This window comes from Erythrolamprus reginae, chromosome 1 (assembly GCF_031021105.1).
Source record: "Erythrolamprus reginae isolate rEryReg1 chromosome 1, rEryReg1.hap1, whole genome shotgun sequence".
In the NCBI taxonomy this organism is placed as follows: domain Eukaryota; kingdom Metazoa; phylum Chordata; class Lepidosauria; order Squamata; family Dipsadidae; genus Erythrolamprus; species Erythrolamprus reginae.
In genome coordinates, this window is record NC_091950.1 from 330771084 (window position 1) to 330794111 (window position 23028).

Genomic DNA, 23028 nt, shown 5'->3' on the forward strand with positions numbered 1-23028 from the left:
TACATTAAAAAGTAGGAGGGTGAGAAGGCATACATAAATGCAGCCAAAATCATTATTTTATTCTCTAAAAATGTGAAGTAATGTTTATTCTCTAAAAATGTGAACTAGCATAGACACAAAAAGAGAGAATTGGTTTAACTGGGTGGTCCTTCTTGTTTTTGAGTGTTGATTTAGCAGTCCAAGGCCACAGCAAGTTTAAGAGAGAATGTTTTAGTAGAATTTTTCCTATAAGCTCATAACTCAGGACTTGCTAAATAAAAGCAGTAATCAGTCTTCATGAAATGTAAAGTTTTCAAGAAGTACCCAAAGTGCCAGATGCCCACAATGACTGAATAAATGTTAAAAAATAATGTTGGCTATCTATAAATAAACTTTGCCTGTTTTTACGGAAAAAAATAATACTGTCATGCAACTATAACAGTTCTCAGACTGAAATATGTTTTTCATGGTTATGAGTGTTTTTCTATTCTAAAGTTCTGATCTGCATTTGAGAAAGATCTTAAAGCTATGCAGATTATGAGACAGGTCCTGAAGATAAAATGTATTTTCACAAAGGGCTGTGAGCCACTACTTAGGATCTATTTGTAATTCAGAATACAGAACATTTCCACACAGACAGGCCACTAAGAAGATCAGCATAAAACCCAAAAACTTGTTTATTTCTTCTGTTAATTCCATAGTTGTTTTGTGTTGTAATTTAAAGATTAATTTTAGCAGTTTTATAGTACTAGTGGGTAAAATTACAGCCATCTTATAATGACCTATTTGCAATTACATAAGTGCCTACCTTAATAATTGTTAACTCACAATTTGGAGGAAGAGGAGGACAGGCTCAGAATAAGGCAAGGAGATTAAGGCTGCTGTAGATGGGAACCCTTTAGGCCATGAGAATAGGAAAATTGTAATCATTGGAAACTTATATCGGTAGTATGATTACTAGCTGTGGAAACAGTGAGTTTAATTGCCCAGGGTCTGTCAATGTAAATTGAACTGCTTTTCAAATTAGTTTAGAAGTTACTTTTGGAATGGATGAACCAAGCCTTCAAGCTAGATTGACAAGGTGGTTTGACAAGGTGGTCAAACCAAGCCCTCAAGCTAGATTGACAAGGTGGTAATCATATGGCTATTGGTGATATGGACCAAATGAACTGTTACAGAGTAAAGGAGAAAGGGAAGAGGGTCAGGACTCTTCACAGCTGACTCCCTAAGCCAGTGTTTCCCAACCATGGCAACTTGAAGATATCTGGACTTCAACTCCCAGAATTCCCCAGCCAGCATTCGCTGGCTGGAGAATTCTGGGAATTGAAGTCCAAATATCTTCAAGTTGCCAAGGTTGGGAAACACTGCTTTAAGCAACCATTTGACTGTCCTGGAGGGAAAAAATACAAACTCTTTTCTCCTAGGGTATGGTATGCATTTGACATTTTATAAAACACTTCAGTGACAACCCCAAAACTAAATGGAGGAAGACGTCTTACCCAGTAGCTGTTTGACTGTGACACGGACTCCATGTACTTCGCATCGTGAGACAGCTTGCAGAAAGGAAGTTTACGACGAGGGGTACACTTTTATCAAAGAAGATTTTTTAAAAATGGTTAATTTCTCTCCAAATAGCTGGGAAACAAAGCTCAAAACAAATGACAAGTAAACATGCAGCCACAGGAAGCCATTAACCACAGTGGGCACCAATTAGAACCCAGCAGGCATTCTTAAGACCGCCTGGTGCTCCTCCCCACCTCTCCCGCCCCACTCCCTAGCTTTGACCGAAGACTTTGCAAACACAGCCTTAGGAAGCATCCTCTTTCATTCACTCAGCAATTTGTATTCTGGCTGATAGGCTTATAAATTTGTTTGTTGTCTTGTTCAATCTCCCTTCAACTCTTCAGAAGTCACAAACTACTGGCTGGCCGAAAATTAATTAATTAATTTCTATCTACTCTTCAGAGAAAACACTTCCTTTCTCTTGTTTTATTTGTTTGGCGTTCAATGATAAATTATTTAAGACAATATTTTAAAATAAACCAATTATTTGTTTTTGAGCATTCTCTTTTCTTTCAAAAGCTAATCCAAGTTCCCAAATGATGGTATGACATAATTCTCATAATTCAGACTAGCAGTTCCTTTTTCTTATTGTATTTATTTGGCGTTCAATGATGAATTCTTTAAGACAATATTTTAAAATAAACCAATTATTTTAAAATAAATAATTCTCATAATACAGACTACAAGCTACTGTCTGGGAAATTAAAGGAGTTGTATAGAAAAATTAGTTTCCTTGCTGCTGCTAACTGATTGTTTGGATTTTTATAGCCAGGTCTGATAGTTCTAATAATAAAGCATCCATCTTGGGTTTTAAGTTTGACAGTAGATTGTGATATCTGAAAGTGTTTTAATTTACTTTAATTATGAAGAACAAACCAGGATCAAACTATGATTTGATCAGCTGAACAGGATCCAGCAGGAACTTTTCTCCCATTTTTCCAGCTCTGAATGTCATAAAGGCTTTTGAAGCGATGATATGAGGGTGGATTAATTTAAAATGTTTGATCCTATTTTCTCCGACTTTTAAAAAACATGTCTTAAGTTTAGGATAAACAAATTGCAGGTCCCCAAATTCAGTCACCAAAAAACCCTGAGATTAATTCAAATTAAGAACTAATATTTGAAACTTCCAAAGGAACTGGGGACAGGTCCTTATGAATCTGAGATTCATCAATACACATGAATATAGTAGGAAACCATGTTTTGCTTTAAAGTCTCAACTGGGTTGAGACTGACTTCTGGTCCAACCACTGTGAGTAGCAAAGGACAGGAACAAATAAGGCTCATATATTCAACCATATCTTTTTGGCATTTCATTTGCAATCTATCATGTTCTCAAGCTACTATTCATATAGTATCATATAATTCATATAATATCAGTACAATTCTAACCACAATATAGATACTGTCTTCTCATACTCTGTTCCAGTAAACACCCAAGGCTGCAAAATGTCTGTGTGCGTGATACTTACAAAAACAATACACTTTATATTTATATTGTGTTTCCCATATTTCATCTCTGTTGCAAAAACATGAAAAACGATCATCTTAATTTCATATGAAACTTCCATTTATCAGAGTGGTGTTAACACTATCAAAACTAGACACTTCTTAATTCACAGAAAATATTCTTGGCGTTTTCATCTCAGTCTGCAATTCGCTATTATTAAAATAAGCATTTGGTTCAGTCTATCATTTCATAACCTTGCTTTCAATTCGTAATTTCTAATTGAGAATTCTACAAACTATGCTAATTATTTTTTTAAGTAACTAAAGTGGCCTTTAAATTTGACACTGATATAGTGACATTAAAAAGGAAACACCTATTCTCTTATTAAAGACAGATCCTTTTGAGACAGGTCACTGTTAAGAATACAGCAGATTATAAAGCATAAAGCAAGCCCTTATAGGGATCATGACAGCCCTTTACTACTACTTGATTGTTTTAACTATCTACACCCTTGAAACATTTATAGTACCAATAAAATTACTGAAATTCAAATATAAAGAACAGTTGCATTTCCTTATCATTTCTGGTCAACCAAGCTCAGCTTGATTGTGAGAACAGATATCTTCTCCTTCCACCAAGACAAATAGATAAAATAAAAAAGCAGCCTAGATATTACTGTGAAGTGTTTTGCTTTCTTAGTTTACATGATTTCAGACAGCAGATTGAATAAGCTTTCTAACAGAATGGCATTTTCAAAGAATGATATTTCCTAGTGGCACATTTAACCATTTTTTAAAGATTCTAACGCACGTGTTGTGGAATTTATTTATTTATTTTATTTATTCGATTTTTATGCCGCCCTTCTTCTTACACTCAGGGCGGCTTACAACATGTTAGCAATAGCACTTTTTAACAGAGCCAGCATATTGCCCCACAATATGAGTCCTCATGTTATGAATGTTTCCTATTGAGCAACTGATGTCTATTCTTCATCATTTTAATTGTCTTTAGTGGAAAGTTAGTTTCAATCCTCCAAAACCCGTCTAGATCCAAACTTAGTAAAAGGGTCTCTTAGATACATGCATTCGAGCAGACCTACAACTTTTTGGGGTTGTATGAAAACTTACTTTAAAATATTAAATTGTGAAGACCCAGAAATAGACATAAAGCAAAGGATGAAAAATGGGATCCAGTGCTGTAATGTGATTTGCCTGGTTTTCACTTAACAGGCACAAACCTGATCATCTGCGGTTTATTAAATAAAACATATTTAAAGGAACCAGGATTAAATCTTTTTGTGATGTGTGGACCCAGATAATTTTTTTCCCAAAAAAGTTTTTTAGTTTTTCTCCAAAATAAAAACATGCTTATAATAACATATACCTTCAATACAACTCAAACATGTATCTTCTTTTGAATACAAGTTCAAAAGAAGTCACATATCCATTCTACTATATCTTACCCTTTGGTATACAGTATATTACTAAACTTGGCTACCTCCTTTTTTAATTTCATCATCCGGGTACACAAATGATCTTCCAATTAATTTTACCTTTAATGTTTCCTTCACCTGCTAAATAGTAGATCTCTAACTTCTTAAATCTAGGTTGTAGTACCTCCTTCTCATCCTTATTTACTTTCTTAATAACTAAAAACCCTTATCCCTTAAAAAGTCCACATTTACTTATATTTAACACTCAACATCAAATTATTTTTTTTTGTATGCAATTTCTAAATAATAAGCTATCTGATAGGGGAGGCAAATTGCAAAATTCACAATCATTTCCTTCATTTTCCTCATAATTTATCTTCCTTCTGATGGTAAAATATATATTCAGTAATTCTAAATTTAATCAAAATTGAATTAATAATCATTCAAATTATATAAATTTATACACATAACATTTACTTTACTTGTAAACAGTCAATTAATCAGATTTATATCAATTTATATCCTATTAATATATTCATTCATTTTACTTATATTTTTTCTCTTAATTCATATAATGTTTAACCATTTTAAATTCATAAATTTGTACACATTATAACATTTACTTCAGCTGAGTAAACAGCCATTGATGAACAGTTAATATGAAGCCTCTCACCAGCAGATGGCACTCCTACTTAGTCCCATAGGTCTCCTTTTATTCAATATCTTTGTATATTTTAAAAACAATAAAAATCAATATAAATCGAATCCAATACTTGTTCCGCAATTAAATAAAAAACTTCTCAGATTTTTTGTAGTATTGGATTTAGTTACAGCCTTCTGAGTTATTTATTTAAAAATCTTCCTTTTGTTAATTAGCTGCTTCCCAAGCTTTTCTTTTTAGAAAAAAAATATTTAAAACAAAACACATAAAACACACAAGCATAAAAGAAAAACACACATACGGTATTCAGGATGATTTACATCCCAATTTTAATCAGAAGCACACATGGAGCTGTATACATTTTTACATTAGCTGAGAATATTTTTGTCTATATTTACTGTAAATACTGTATATTTCAAAAAAGGAAAAAAGGAAAGACATAGAAAAATCTAATTTCAATTAAAAAGATAAACATATCAATTGTTGATCTTTTGAACCTTACATTTTATTTCACTTAATTAGCTATTTCTTTGTTTTTACCAATTGTAGAATTTATCCCAAACTCTATAATAATCCGTTTCCTCTTTCCCTTCTAATTTTTTGGTTAACATATCCATCTCGGCACATTCCATAATTTTTTTAGTTATCATTTCTTCTCTTGGTAGCTCTTCGCTTTTCCATAGTTGGGCATATGTTATCCTAGTCGCTGTTAGAATATGGGTAATCAAGTATTTATCTTCTTTTTTATATGCTTTGTTAAAAATCCGTAATAGAAAAAAATCTGGCTTTTTCTCTATTTTCTCCTTTAGAATTAACCATTTCCCTATTGTATTCCAATAGGTTCTTGCTTTAGTGCATGTCCACGATAAGTGAAAAAAAGATCCTTTTTCTTTTTTACATTTCCAACACAATGGTGAAATATTTGAAAACATTTTTGAAATTTTCTCAGGTGCTAAATGCCAACAGTAAAACATGTTGCATTGATTTTCTTTAAATGCATTTGACCTGGTAATTTGCCAATTAAAGGACCACACTTTTTCCCATTTACCTAATTCGATCGAATATCCAAAGTTTTTTGTCCAGCTGATCATATTTCCTTTAACTATCTCCAATTCCATTTCATAGTTGATTAAAAATGTATAAATTTTACCAATTAGTTTTGTATCTGTTCCCATGATTATCCTATCTACACCGCTCTTTCCCACTTGGAACCCGAGCCCTGCCTTATCTTTTTGTATCCTGTATATCCTGTATCTGTAGATATGTCCACCAATCCAAATTTCTCCCTTTTTCTTCCAGTTCTTCTTTTGATTTTAATATGAATTGTTCTTTCAACAATTCTTTATATCTTATAGTATTATCTAAGTGTATTAAACCTGGGTGATACTTTGTTTCAATTGGGGAGAACCATTCAAGTATTTTTTGGTAATGGTGTTTCTTTATATCCTGCCAAATTTGTATTAGTGCATTCCTAAGTATGTGTTTCTTGAAATATACATGTGATTTATATTTTTCATACTGTACGTAGGCATGCCACCCCAAAAGTAGATCGTATCCTTCTAAAATTAATATTCTATTATTTTCCAGAGTTATCCAATCTTTGATCCATGATAATCCTGCGGCGTAATAGTATAAAATTATACTTTCCAAGCTTTTTGATATGTTTGTCTCCTTTAAGCTTAAAAAAAAAGTCCCAAATTTTTATCCAGCAAAGTGACTCACCGGTTTAATCTTCAGCTTTTCTTCTCTACCACCAGCCCTTCTCTTAAGTTACCTTTCCTTTCCAGATGACCTCCAATCTTCCAAATCAATCCATCTGTTCGTTCGTGGCTGCCACAGCTTGGACAGCTTTTACAAGCTGTTTTCCGTTGCTACTGGTTGTGGGCTCTATGCTGGCTTTCTGGGGGATTTGCTAACCCCTTCCAGTTCACCAGCGGTGTTTCACTTCTTCACCACTCTTCCAGGGTGGTTCAACCTGATTCTAATAGAACCAGGTCCTCAGGGGACAGGGATATTGCAGTTCCCCTGCAGAATGAGGGGAACTCCGTGTCACTATGGTGCTTGGCCATGCCCCTGTCCTGACCCAGATAATTTTATGTGACAAACTGACAGGGGAGAACTATACTTATCACAGTTATTATTAACAATACCTCTAACCTGCTCTCACATATTTTACACAATTTAAGGTTGGATCATAATAATGAAAAGTTAGACATGATAAAAGAATTAAAATAAACGTTGATCAAGCAAAATTAAAAATGGAACAGAAGCATAATTTTCTATTTTAAAAAACCCTTCTGAATGATTTGATTTCTGTTGCAAAAACAATGTTGACATAGCCACACAAATCTCAGCTGGGTTAATATTCCAGAGCTGCAATCTAGAACAAGATTTGTTTCATCATTGAAGTTAATGTCAGGGACAGTAATGGATCAGTATGAAATTTACAATCCTACATTTTTCTTTTTTCTTTTCAGTCGTGTCCAAATCTCAGAGATTGCCTGGATAAGGTTCTACAGTTTTCTGTAGTAGTTTGCCATTACTCCCATCCTAGGACTGAGAGAAAGTGACTGACTTAAAGTCACCTACTGGCTTTGTGCCTACGATTGGGATAGAATTCACAGTCTCTCATTTTTTAGCCTGGTGCCTTAAACATTATATACCAAACTGACTCTCACCCTAGGTTTTAGCCCAGCATAAAAGAAACATAGAAACATAGAAGACTGACGGCAGAAAAAGACCTCATGGTCCATCTAGTCTGCCCTTATACTATTTCCTGTATTTTATCTTACAATGGATATGTGTTTATCCCAGGCATGTTTAAATTCAGTTACTGTGGATTTACCAACCACATCTGCTGGAAGTTTGTTCCAAGGATCTACTACTTTTTCAGTAAAATAATATTTTTTCACATTGCTTTTGATCTTTCCCCCAACTAACTTCAGATTGTGTCCCCTTGTTCTTGTGTTCACTTTCCAGAAGTGGTAGGTTTATTTTAAGCATTTCAATAATTATTTCTCCAAAATCTATTCCATTCAAAATAGGAAAGTTAAACTTTGCTACTAATGATTGATGTTATCTGAGCTACTGTATATGGGCTTTAAAAGGTTTTCTGCTATCCACAGTTCTACATAAATAAGTTTATAGCTTCCCCAAATTTTTACATTCTGAAAATTAAGATGAGTCATCTATTTATGAAGGCTATGTGTTCAATTTCACTATGAGTGGAATAGTGACATATCAAAAGTCTCAGGTAAAAACAAAAAATCTTTTGACACTAATAAACAAGCTGATTTGGTTACAAGTTTTGCATTCCTTCCTAGAAGAGACAGGATGATTCACTGGTTAGAGTGCAGCACTGCAGGCTACTTCAGTTAACTGCTAGCTTTCATTCAGCAGTTCAAATCTCACCACCGGCTCAAGGTTGACTCAGCCTTCCATCCTTCTGAGTTGGGTAAAATGAGGAGCCAGATTGTTGGGGGCAATATGCTGATTCTATTAAACCGCTTAGAGAGGGCTGTAAAAGCACTAAGAAGTGGTATATAAATCTAAATATTAATGCTATTGCTATAGTGGTCTTTACATACACTGGGGGTATTGCAATAAAACTGAGTAAGGCTACGCAGCAAGCAATTGTATAATACAAGTAGTCCTCAACTTTCAAAAGTCCGTTTAGTGACCATTCAAAGTTCTAAAGCACTGGAAAAAGTGGCTTCTGACCGCCTTCTGCCGCACGAATCCCAGCGACCAGTTAGGTCCCACAGAGTTGGCCTTCTCTGGGTCCCGTCGACTAAGCAATGTCGTTTGGTGGGACCCATGAGAAGAGCCTTCTCTGTGGCGGCCCCGACCCTCTGGAACCAGCTCCCCCCAGATATCAGAGTTGCCCCCACCCTTCTTGCCTTTCGCAAGCTCCTTAAAACCCACCTCTGTCGTCAGGCATGGGGGAATTGAAATTTCCCTTCCCCCTAGGCTTATAGAATTTATACATGGTATGCTTGTATGTATGAGTGGTTCTTTAAATTAGGGTTTTTTAGATTGTTTTTAATATTAGATTTGTTTACATTGTCTTTTTATATTGTTGTTAATCGCCCCGAGTCTTCGGAGAGAGGCGGCATGCAAATCTAATAAATACAAATATACAAATACAAATTTTCACACTTATGACTGTTGTAGCATCCCCATGATCATGCGATTAAAATTCAGATGCTTGGGAAATGACTTATATTTATGGTGGCTACAGTGTCCTAGGAACATGTGATTACCTTTTGCAACTTTCTGACAAGCAAAGTTAAGAATCAAGTTACTAACTTAACAACTGCAATGATTCACTTAACAACTATGGCAAGAAACACTGTAAAACGGAGCAAAATTCACTTAACAAATGTCTCACCTAGTAAGAGAAATTTGGGGCTCAGACGTGGTCGTAAGTCAAGGACTGCCTGTAGTTCATAACTGAAAACTCTCTTTTCTCCTTTCTTTCTAATAGCAATTGTCTCAAACTCAATGGTACCTTTTCATTTCTATACTGTTTAGTGTTTTTTGTTAGTTTGCTGCACAATACTTGCAAAAATGTATTTCTTAAAAAAACAATTTAATTAAAGCTATATACTGAATCCCCACGAGTTAGCTTATATGGGGGCTATTAACAGAAAGAAAAGGTGAACCATTAGAGTACAAAGAAAAATTTAAAACATAAGCATATTGGCATAAATTGACAAGACAAATTTTCTTTGAAGTTCAAAGACTGTGGGCCTTTGATATTGGGCAGCCTGATTCTTGCATATTCATTTAGATTTCTACAACACATAATTGAAGTGCATCCTTTTATTGGAGCAAACATTCTTTCGTAATGTGAAATTTTATTTTTAAAATGCCGTACTCTGGTTATTTTTTGAAACAAGCCTGGAATGTTAAATGTTGTTTCAGCTATTTTTCTCTGGGCATTAACTTTAACTAAACAAACAAATTAAAGCAGTTTCTTCATGAGTCATAAGGTTTTAAAGAGAATTCATTGATGGATTTGTTTGTTAAATATGGAGAACTGTCCTTTAGAAGAGGAAATTCTTTTAAGGAAGTTGTTCAGAGAGGGAAAAAAATCAGGATGAAGCCAGCAAAAGGTGTGAAGGATTTCCCTTTGATTTCCCAATGTGTGTACTTGGGTTGAGACACAAACTATATTTCATGCACATATTAATAGCATGCTAATCAGACAACAATCTCTACTTTAATGTTGGTTTGAGGGTCAGTATGATATTTTGAGTCTTAAGACAGAGGGTATCTTGCTTTCTTATAGGACCAGAATGAGAAATCTGAAAGAAGAAATCTTCTGAAGAAGAACAATTATTTATTTAGATCTCTGTCTGTTTAATTCCTCCTCCAACATGAATTTATACTACAATCAGATAAAGCTATCTCAAAATATTAAAATGTGTGTGTGAGGGGGGTATGCTTATTTACTGGTTTATTTATTTGTTTTCCTTCTTTGGACTTATTTGTTGGGCAACAAATACTGTATAATTAGCTTCTCCAAAGTTTATTTCCCCAATCCTTCTGTGATTCACAATGGTATACTTAAACATTAGATGAACTCCAAAATAGTACTCCAAACCCATTTGTCTGCTTTTTTTTCTATAAATTTTTGAGAATTCGGTGTATTAAATTCACAAGCCGTGATTTCCAATTAATTTTGGAAGGAAATATTAACTGAGATAAACAGAGTTTGTAGTATCATCAAAGTAAATATGCCTACAAAATAGGGTAGATGGAAGTAAAAAGTAAGAACTACAGAACAATTTTATTGTAGAACTATAGAACAATTTGATCTCTTTGTTAAAAACTGTATTATGCAAAAATCACTATTTTCTTACAGAAAAGTAAAACTCAAATTCTATAAAATTTATTTTAGATCCACATACACATTGTTGAGTGCAGATTCACAACCACTGCTTAAAAGATATTCTCTTAAACTGCAATTGTGTGATTATTTAGATTTATCTTCTGACGTACAAAATGTGAAATTCAAATTCAAAATATTTTAAAAATAATTTTCATATATGCATTTGTTTTTCTTTCCCCGAGTTTGAATTTATTTCAAAATATTTTAATTTTTATGTTGAGGAAATGATCATTATTCAGACATTTTAAAAAAACCATGCACTAAATGCTTATACAAATCCTTTTTTCAGACGAATATTAATTTTTTGGGAACTTAAATTGAGATGAACTTACGCATTCATAGATATTTATGTTTGATCTTTACACATTGTAAATGTATGCCTTATACATTGTTTGGGGAATACTAAACTGTTCCAAAGTTTTTATATAAAATTTTGATTCCTCAAACACCAAGGGATCAGTCAGAAAAGGAAAGATAGCAAACCTATTAGAACTAAAAATCTGTAGAAATTCTGTATTAGAGCAATGTATTATTGCAGGATCACAAAGGAATCAAACCAGAGATATAAGATGTTCCTATGCAATCATAGCCTTGTTTTCCTATAGAATTCATTGGAAGTAGCTGTTTGTTTCTATTAAATATTCAATGTATTTTCAATAAAGCAATGCAATTGCCAATTAAAATGATAAAAGCATATACAAAAACACTTTTTCAAACTAAAACCAGCAATTAAAAAAACAATTGTTTCATATAACGTGTTTTAGACCTTATATACTTTACAGGTATTTTAAGCACATTCAAGTCTATTAAAATAGTTATTTATTTTAAGAAAGACTGTTAATTCAGACATGAGATATTATACTGCACAGGAAAATTGGTGAAGAACAACTTAGACAATAAATAAATTGTATTACAATTAGGAGACAAATGATGGTTATCAGTATCCCCCGTAGGGCATTCAAGGACATCAGAAGATTGTAACATCAACAGAGATAATGCAATATATCTCTGATGAGTTATATATGCAATATATTTCTGATGGGTGAATTAGAGGATACCGCAGCAATTTATACATAGACTATAATACTTATCTAATATATCCAGAAATATAACCTAAGTCATATTTTTCTACTGCACTTCTGGAATCCTAAAAGCCAACTTAGCGTACTGAATATCCAAACACATATACTCTATATGCCAATGAAATTCTGAACACCAGAAATGTAGGATTCCCGTTCTTAGCTTTTACACATCCTTTTGTCTCCTTAGAATTCAGCTCTATCTCATCTTTGCACATAACTTGAAGTTTCAGAAAATCTTTGAGACAAGCGTTTCCATGTATAGAATTGACAATACCATGTTTCTCAAAAAAATAATTTTCTGTTGCAAATCATCTACCTGTTCAGCAAACTATTACGGCTATGCCTCATACATATTATTCTAGTTTGCAAAATTGTAGATATTGTACTCTCACATAAAATATTTGTAATAATGCCCATATAAATTTTAATAAAAGCGTTAAACAATATGCATGGTTTAAATATGAATTGTCTAATTTCTTTCTTGATTCCCCCCCCCCCCACTCCCAAACACATACCTTTTGTTCTTTGTGCTTAAGTTGTTGTTGGTGTTTCAAATCAAATGCTTTGATCTGAATTCGTTGTTTTAGCACTTTCTCATACAATAAAGTCTTGTAGCGTTCATATAAGATATTTCTTATCTTGTAAAGATTCTTGTAGGTTTCAAGATGATGCTTGATTAAAAGGATAGGAAACATTATAACTGGAAATTGTTGCAAGGAAAACAAACATCATGAATGTTCAACTTATACCAATACCATAATGTTTTCTTTAAAAATTACCTAAATCTTTCTTTAGCAAATTCAGGAAATTGTTTTCTGAATTTTTGAATTTCCAAACCAGGTTCTATAATATAACCTTTTTAATAAGAACATTTAATTTTTGTAAGAACATCATTCCAGAGGTATTTTTTCCCGGCAAAATATAACTTGTTGCAAATATATTCTTACTAAATCTCTGTACACTTGGAAAATGATTTGGAAAAAGTGTATTGAACCTACCATAATCACAGCACTTTCTTAAGAACAACTCAACATTTTTCAGGCTTTAGTGTGAGTATGAAAGAAAAGAATCTACTGATCAAAAGTCAACACAAAATTTACCACCCTGACATCTTTTTTCAGTCTTTCCTAAAAACCACAATAGTACAGAGGCTGGGCTTACACAAATATCTTCCAAGAAATGTCTCAATGGTGGTTGTTCCAAAAGGCAACTGGATTTTTTGTGGGTTTTGTTGTTGATGATGTTTTTCAAAGGAAGAAACACCAACAAAGTCCAGTTACCTTTGGGAAACCATGAGCCCAATGATTGAGACTCTCCATAGACATTCCAAGAGATACTGACAACCCTAATGCTTATTCTCTCACTTGAAAGTACTTGACTGCACAGAGCAATTCAGCAGTGCCACCTTGTGTTGTATCATTTAATTACATTTTGACTAGCTCTACTGTGTACATTTCCCAGCATTATAATCTCTATCATGCTCACTTTATGCTACAGCAATAATTCAATTTAGAAATAAAGAAGATTGATGGCAGAAAAAGACCTCATGGTCTTTATTATTATTATTATTATTATTATTATTATTATTATTATTATTATTATTATTATTAATTCGATTTGTATGCCGCCCCTCTCCGAAGACTCGGGGCGGCTCACAACATGTAACAACAAATCATAAATAATCCAACAGTTTTTAAAATGTTTAAAGATTTAAAAGATCCCATATACTAACAGACATACACTCACGCATACCATATATAAATTAAACATGCCCAGGGGGAGATGTTTCAATTCCCCCATGCCTGACGACAAAGGTGGGTTTTAAGGAGTTTACGGAAGGCAGGAAGAGTAGGGGCAATCCTAATCTCCGGGGGGAGTTGGTTCCATAGGGCCGGTGCCGCCACAGAGAAGGCTCTTCCCCTGGGGCCCGCCAACCGACATTGTTTAGTTGACGGGACCCGGAGAAGGCCCACTCTGTGGGACCTAATCGGTCGCTGGGATTCGTGCGGCAGTAGGCGGTCTCGGAGATATTCTGGTCCAGTGCCTATATTTTATCTGAGGATGGATATATGTTTATCCCAGGCATGTTTAAATTCAGTAACTGATTTAGCCCAGCTAACTTGAACTCATAGTCAAGTTACATGCTAAATAGATTTGCAAAATCACAACATGTACATTTAAACAGTATTATTATTATACCAATATTTTAATAGGGACAATATTTCCTTGTAAAACTTGCTATTGCAAGAACCTATATTCATTATGTTTATGATACAACATTCAATTTCCAAAATATATTATTAATTCAGTGGGATTAATATTATACTTTCAACACATAATAGTATACATTGATTTCTAATTCCATATTACTGATGCATTATCTATCGTTGTTCTAGTAAATTAACTTGTGTATTATACAGTGAATTCATGTGCATTATGCTTAACAATTGCAGAATTAAAAGAGTCTCTTTTTGATTTGGAAGTAATAAAACTGAGTATTATGAAGATCCACCAACAGATGGTGCTATTGAGAGCCATCTGGATAGAGAGAATTTTTAAAAAACAATCCCCAACTCAACATGGATAGAAATATAAAACCTTCGAATTAATTCTCACTATGACTGGCTTCATAAGCATACTGTTACCTATACTTTCCCCAGCAACATTATAAGCTTTATCTCTTTATTTCTGAAATGAAGCTGTTGCTTTTTAATAGTGCCATCAGTACTATTTTCCGGGGATTTGAAATAACTCCAGTACAAGAAGATTAGAGAAAAAACTGTGGTATTTGTACAGTATTTCACAATCAAATATTTAAAACCTTGATTCTTTATTTCTATCTTGGGTATGTACGGTAATTCTAATCTGTAAACATACAAAACGTAAAAGACCAGAAGTGTTGATAACCTTGGCAACTTTAAGGCTTGTGGATTTCAATCCCAGAATTCCACAGTCAGCTATAAATTCTGGGAGTTGAAGTTCGTAGGTCTTAAAGTTGTCAAGATTAGATACCCCTAGTATAGACAATATTTACTTGAACTCTTCAATAACTGAAGTTGTTCCCACATTTCCATGCATGCCATAGATTTGCAATCACTGTAATTGGCCATCTAGGAAAAATGTCCCACTCCCCCCCCAAAAAAACTCGGTAATTTGCCTTGTGAGTTTGGATAGGGGATTAAAGCATTCTCTCAGCAATGTACAGCAGGCACTTTTAAACTACGAAATATTATGTTTTGACAACCTGATGCCTTCCAGATATGCTGGATCCCAATTTCCATCATCTCCAGTCAATATATAAGAAAGCTATTCTATGCTTCGCCAGGCAAGCAAAGTCTAAGGTAAGACTGAGATAACAAAGCAAGATTATTTGTAGAATCAGCCCCTCGGGGAAATATTTATTTATGAATTTATTTATCAATCAATCATATTTAAAATGCCATAATATACTTAGTGGAGAAAAGACATCATTTGCATTACCCAAGCACATTACCTTTTCCAGCAGAGCTTGCTTGATGAGTTCGTCCTTTTCTTCCTCGCTTAAAATGCGGCTGTTGTTCCTTATTTGCTGTTTTTTGTTTTTTTCTGGTTTTTGGCAATTTGCTCTGTTCTGAGCCAAAAAATAAAATAAAATCCCATAAGAACAGTAGGGTGTCATTAATTGCTGTTTTAAAGAGCCTTTTACTCTATGTGTGGCTGCCAGTTGCATTTCTTAACCTGATCACACTAAAGAGGGATAGAGCAGTGTTTCCCAACCTTGGCAACTTGAAGATATCTGGACTTCAACTCCCAGAATTCCCCAGCCAGCAAATGCTGGCTGGGGACTTCTGGGAATTGAAGTCCAGATATCTTCAAGTTGCCAAGGTTGGGAAACACTGGGATAGAGTGAAGATCATGAGAAGTATTAGTACCACTTTATAAAACCTTAGTAAGACCACACTAAAATACTGCATGCAATTTTGATCACCCACATTTTAAAAAAGATGTTCAGACTTTGGAAAGAGTGTACACAAGAGCAACAAAGAGGATTAGAGGCCTGGAGACTAAAACATATGAAGAAGGGTTGCAGGAATTAGGGGTATCTAGTCTAGTGAAAAGTAGGACTAGGGGTCACATAGTAGCAGTGTTTCAATATTTGAAGGGCTGCCACAAAGAGGAGGAGGTCAGCCCATTCTCCAAAACACCAGAAGGCATAATAATAATAATAATAATAATAATAATAATAATAATAATAATAATAATCCCAAAAAAGTGGTCGAAAATGAGCAAACAAAACTACTGTGGGACTTCCGACTTCAGACTGACCAAATTCTGAAGAATAACACACCAGACATCCTGATTGTGGAGAAAAAGAAAGTATGGATCATCGACATTGCAATCCCAGGAGACAGCAGAATTGAGGAGAAGCAGCTAGAGAAATTAGTGAAATATGAAGATCTAAAAATCGAGCTGCAAGGACTCTGGCATAAGCCAGTGAAAGTGGTCCCAGTGGTACTTGGCACCCTGGCCGCAGTGCCAAAGGATCTCAGCAGACATTTGAAAACCATCGGAATTGACAAAATCTCCATCTGTCAATTGCAAAAGGCCGCTTTACTGGGATTGGCAAACATAATTCGCCGCTACATCACGCAGTCCTAGGTGCTTGGGAAGCGCCCGACTGGTGATGAAATACGAAATCCAGCATAGTGATCTTGTTTGCTGTGTTGTATTGACATAATAATTTATTAGATTTGTATGCCGCCCCTCTCTGCAAAATGAGACAAAATGGGTGAAAACTAATCAAGGAGAGAAGCAATATAAAACTAAGGAGAAATTTCCTAACAGTGAGAACAATTGCCTTCAAACGCTGCCTTCAGACGCTGTAGGTGCTGGAAATTTTAAAGAAAAGTTTGAACAACCACTTGTTTGGAATGGTACAGAATCTCCTGCCTGAGCAAGAGGTTGCACTGACTAGAAGACCTTCAAGATACCTTCCAACTCTATTATTCTGTATTCAAAATAAGCAGGAAGGCCGGTGGCACAATTGAATAGTGCTCATACCAATTGTAAATGCCAGTAGCCTAACTTGGCTTGTCATACTAAGAAGTAGTGATTGTGAAGGATTTCATTTTTTCCTTCCAAAATCTGTTGAATGGATAATAACAAGACACCTGAAATATCTGGAATATAAATGATTCAGCAAGAAGTCAAGTGAATTTTATATATAACTCTAATGACATCAATACCATTTTTAAGGCATTGGGTTCAAATAAAATGCATTTTAAAGGAAATCATTAATTCTGGGGCAATTCTTTTAAATTATGAAACTTTTTAATTTGACAAACAATTTGCAAAACTAAAAATTAAACTTCATATCAAAGTAAATGTCTTCTCGGTATGTGCAAAGATTATGCAATAATGTATAGCCAGAAATCAATACAGGTACTTACAGCAAACAAAAAGACAATGCTATCTTATGTTCTTTCAAATACAATAGTTTTCCTAAGTTTATAAAATACTGTTTTTGGATGAGAACCAACCCACTTAAAAAGAACATTGCTCAAGCTGGCAAAAAGATCCTGCACATTGTGTGCAATTCTTTGCTACCTAGGACACACTGCAAACATGCGTAATCCTGGCAATTCCCAGAAAAATCTACTTGTGGAAAGCCTCAGAGTTTAAAAAGCCACCAAAATACCAAGCAGCCTCAGATGCAACAAAAGCAACCGGGATATGTGTGTGTAGAAACCTTTAGGCAACTAAGGCACTCACTTACTTCATTATAAAAATATATATACACTGGAATTATTAAATGTCTATAATTTACTGTATTTAACCCTTACCCTTTACAGACTCGTAAATCCAAACCAGATGGGTGGATATTCTTAAAATAAGGACCCTACATCAAAACGACAAATAGTGTTGCTGCAGTTTTAACAATATTTAAATGTAGAACTATATAGTGCCAGGAGCAAGATTTTTCCAGAGGGAAAAATTAAAACTGCAATATCTCAACCTATTCACTGAGTATGTGTTTTTCTTTCTTTCTTTCTTTCTTTCTTTCTTTCTTTCTTTCTTTCTTTCTTTCTTCTTCTCTCTCGCTCTCTCTTTCTTTCTAATTGGATTTCTATGCCACCCCTCTCCCAAGACTCGGGGCGGCTCACAACATATAAAACATATACTGTAGTACACAATATTTTAAATCCAATTAACTAATTAAAAATCTAACCCACCCACCCCCCAAAGACCATAAAACATAAAATTCCATTCACTCTACATTCTCTCAACACATTCATTGGCCAGGGGGCAAGATCTAATGGCCCCAGGCCTGGCGGCATAAGTAAGTCTTCAGATTCTTACGGAAGACAAGGAGGGTGAGGGCAGTACGAATCTCCGGGTTGCATTTAGTTGTATTGTCTGTGATAAATGCATAGAGAGTCCTCAACTTACAACTTGAATGGAGCACATGATATTCATAAGTCATGGCAGTCATCAAGCGGGTCACCACGTAACCGTGTTTTAAAACTTTTGTTGAGGCAGTTGTTGTGAACTTTGCAGGAAAACAGAAGTAAATAAATCATGGTGATAAATCACATTCATAAGTTGGCAGGACACTGCAAATGGTCGCATATGTAGGCCAGTTGCCTCAAATGCAATCACCTGATTGGGGGACTGTTGTCAAAACTTTGAAACCATGAGACTTCCGGTTGACATTGTGCCGGAGCGAGCTTGCCGACAGAGCTCCGCTCGGTTCGCTCAACTTTTTGCATTATTATGGCCGTTTTCCATCATTATTATTTTATTTTTTTTCTTCTTATGCTCCGAAAAATACAGTATATTACTGCCTTCCTAACCAGAAATAAAATTCAATTTTTTGCCTACCAGTTCTGTGGGCGTGGCCTGGTGGGAAGAATACTGCAAAATCTCTATTCCCACTCCACTCCAGGGAAAGGATACAGTGGTACCTCATGATACGAACTTAATTGGTTCCAGGAGGAGGTTCGTAAGGTGAAAAGTTCGTAAGATGAAACAATGTTTCCCATAGGAATCAATGTAAAAGCCAATAATGCGTGCAAATCCTTCAGGAAAATCCCAAACTTTAGAAGGGAGGCGAACAGAGGGCAGGGAGGAGCAGCTAAAGGGGGCGGGTGGAAGAAGCAAAGCTAGGCTAAAGGGTGAGTGGGAAGGAAGAAAGGCAAGGGGGGCACCCCTCCCTTTTCTTTCTTAAAAAGACACCCCCCTCAGTGCTTGCAAAAACGCCGTCCTCCTAGTTAACTCAGTGGAGTCTTTTCCCCCCTCCAAGCCACCCCTCCCTTTTCTTTCTTAAAAAGATACTCCCCTCAGTGCTTGCAAAAACGCCGTCCTCCTAATTAATTCAGTGGAGTCTTTTCCCCCCTCCAAGCCACCCCTCCCTTTTCTTTCTTAAAAAAAGGGGTGGGGGAAAGAAACCCCTTCATCTTAGCAGCAGTGGCTTGGGTTCGTAAGGTGAAAATAGTTCACAAGAAGAGGCAAAAAAATCTTAAACACCGGGTTCATATCTTGAAAAGTTCGATAGAAGAGGCGTTCGTAAGATGAGGTACCACTGTATTGCAAAATCTCCATTCCCACCCCACTCTTGGGCCGCCACAGGTGGTATTTGCCAGTTCTGAATTGCTCAAAATTTCTGCTACCAGTTCTCCAAAACCTGTCAGAACCTGCTTAATTTCACCCCTGCTTTTAACCATTTTAGCTCTAGAACTTAAAAACAAAAATTGTTCTTTCATGGATTCCTCAAATCTCAACACACAATGTTCATAATTCATGAGCCAAACAACATGTACTATTGTACAGATCAAATATGATTTCATGTAGAATGGCAAGCTGTTATATTAATATCTGTAACATACCAAAGAGGAATAGAAGAATCCATGTCTAATTATTTAATGGCGTTAGATGCCAGATCATAGTTATTGCTACTACACTCATACATCTGCTATATCTTTATTATTCATAAACAGGATCTGAATCCATCCTTTCTCCACACTTTGCAATGAATGGCTATATTTATCACCTTGTTACTATGGGAATATTATATATGACATATGCTGACATCTTGGTATTTTAATGTTCATACAATGTGTACTTCTAGCAAATCCTTTTTTGCTTCCAAGATGATTTGCCACTAAAAGACATTCACTAATTACTTCAAAGTACTCGCGAAGGATCACTTTCCTGTCTCTATGCACATTAAAACTTTCCAAAGATTACTTTGTTTTGAGAATCCAGAAAAGATAATATTAGTATCATTCGTTTCAAGATTGATTCATATCACTAGATTCTACTCTCATGGTATTGCAGGCCACAGGTTGGGGAATCTCAAGTGTAGAGTATGGATGCTAAATCTTTTGGCTTGCCTGTGCTACACTGAGTGAAGAGGAATTGTCCTGGGCAGCATATAAAATATATAATATATTTAATCTATATAAATCACATGATGATGTTAAAAGTTTATAGTCTTCTGGGCCACATTAATAGCTGACCTTGGTCTGCAGCAGGGGTGGGTTCCACTTAGCTTCGCCACTGGTTCACATGCAATGCTCACGTGCATACACACGACCCCTTGTGCAATTCTGTTCCTGCACATGCTCAGTAGCTATAATCAGCAGGAGCTGATCAGCTGTGCTTTGGGCAAAGGAATAAAAGTAAGTATAAACCTGTGGGCGAGCAGGAAGGCCCTTTTTCAAGCAGCAGCAGAGGAAAAAACTTCCAAACAGTAAAAAAATTCAGAAAAAAAATCCAAAACAAAGATGGCGATGCCCAAGGACTGGCACTACTGAACGGATCTGTGACATCATCATAACATCACCAGCAGGTCGCTACCGGTTCAGGCGATCCAATCCAAACTGGGAAGAACCCACCCTTGGCCTGCAGGCCATGGGTTGGGCACGCCTGAATTAGACTATAGATACTAATATTTTGTTATATCACCAAATTTCTCTACACACGGGAATTTTGTACTACATGATCTGAGTGTCAGTATTTTCCCATCCTATGATTTCCCAGGGTACTCATAATACTTAAAATAATGGCTTTGCTTATTTAATTTTAGAGCACACTTAATGCATCATGCTTCAGTCCATACTTAATGCATCAAACTTCAAAAGTGCTTTCAATTGAGCCTTTTATACGACAGCTGACCCATTTAAACCATATAATTTTACTGAAGTCCCAATGTTATTATATTTCTAATAAAGCCACCTGTAATGGTGTACTGTCTGTCCCAGTTAATTAGCAGTAATTAAGCCCCAATGAAGACTCGGAATTCCTACATATAGTTGTCTATTTACAAAGTTGTCTATTTACAAAGAAACATGTTGGAGACAACAATGAAATCAGAGGAATGTCACTTGACTGCCAAAAGTCCAACGTTATCAGCAGAGCTGATAACAAGTGTACAAAAAAAAATTCATACATTCAAGTCATTAATTCTCGGCATGGACAGGTACTCACAAATGCATTCCAAAGCTAGGTTTGCAGGGTTGCAGAAAGATTTAAGGGAGAGAACACTTTGGCTGCTAGTTTTCTCTCTCCCCATAAAGGCACATTGAACTTCTGCAATGGAACTTCCAATCATCATCCTCTTTTATACTATCCGTGATGACAGGCTATGCCTAGATCTACATTGCCAGAAATACTCTTGTCTCCCTTGCATTCTTTTGACTCTAGCGTCTAATACTGGGGCTACAATATCCCCCTCCTCATCTGACTCCGACGTTACCACAGCTGAGGGGGGGCTGCAGCCTCTGGAGGGTCCCCAGGCCCTAATTCTCCTTCACTCTCACTTTCCCATTCCTCTGATAAACACACTGGCCTATGATACCCAGATGGACCCGGTTAATTTTCCTCAAAGTCCATGACCAAAGGAGCTGGATGCGAGCCAACCACAACAAATGGTAGGTGGGAAGCTCAGCAGACAGGACGCAGAATCATAGATTGGACAGCTGGCATGTAAAAGTTATATCTCCGCCCACAGAAGGAACAGGCGCATGGGAAACACGCTCCCTAGTTTTCTGGAAAATAAAAGGAAAAGGAATGGAGAAATAATTTCAGTCCTGCAAGAGTCTGTTAATGTAAACTTACAATCAAGAAAGAGCTTAGACACCTGGTTGAACTTCTGGTCTGAGCTACTTTGCAGGGCTAACATGCCTTCAACTGTTTCTTCATATTGCATAAAATTCATTGAGAAACAGAACAAGCTTCTTAGTCATGTAGATACAAAGGATACGTGGCTAAAGCAGTAGGAAGAAAAGGAAATTAGATTTGGGGTCTGCCTGTCCCTAAGCAAGATTTTTAGAAAAAGCTGGCAAGTTTTCATTTTCCAGCCTGAAATCAAATACAGTGGTACCTCATCATACGAACTTAATTGGCTCCAGAAGGAGGTTCATAAGGTGAAAAGTTCATAAGATGAAACAATGTTTCCCATAGGAATCAATGTAAAAGCAAATAATGCATGCAAATCCTTCAGGAAAATCCCAAACTTTAGAAGGGAGGCGAACAGAGGGCAGGGAGGAGCAGCTAAAGGGGGCGGGTGGAAGAAGCAAGGCTAGGCTAAAGGGTGAGTGGGAAGGAAGAAAGGCAAGGGGGGCACCCCTCCCTTTTCTTTCTTCAAAAGACACCGTTTCAGTGCCTTTGCAAGCATGCAAAATCTTTACTCCTCCAAGCTGCCCCTCCCTTTTCTTTCTTCAAAAAAGGGGGAAAAAAGAAACCTCTTCATCCCAGCAGCAGCGGCTTGGGTTCGTAAGGTGAAAATAGTTCGGAAGAAGAGGCAAAAAAATCTTAAACACTGGGTTTGTATCTTGAAAAGTTCGTTAGAAGAGGCGTTCATAAGATGAGGTACCACTGTAAATTGCAACTTCTCCCTGCATTTTCAAAATATGGTATACATTTCCCTGGCTGTTTGCAAAAAACCCCCACCATCTGAACACCAGCTGTAAAGTGGCCACTGTA

General features: G+C 35.8%; 1 protein-coding gene across 5 annotated transcripts in view; it reads right to left on the reverse strand.

Moving 5' to 3' along the window:
* LOC139157255 (uncharacterized) overlaps positions 1-23028 on the reverse strand; it is a 76357-nt gene that overhangs the window by 45293 nt on the left and 8036 nt on the right. For all 5 annotated transcript variants that reach the window (XM_070733830.1, XM_070733832.1, XM_070733833.1 and 2 more), the window contains 3 exons: positions 15557-15673; positions 12579-12734; positions 1479-1565 (listed from right to left, as the gene is read on the reverse strand). In XM_070733830.1, the coding sequence (XP_070589931.1) occupies positions 1479-1565; positions 12579-12734; positions 15557-15673 (360 nt within the window). The remainder of the gene's footprint in view (positions 1-1478; positions 1566-12578; positions 12735-15556; positions 15674-23028) is intronic.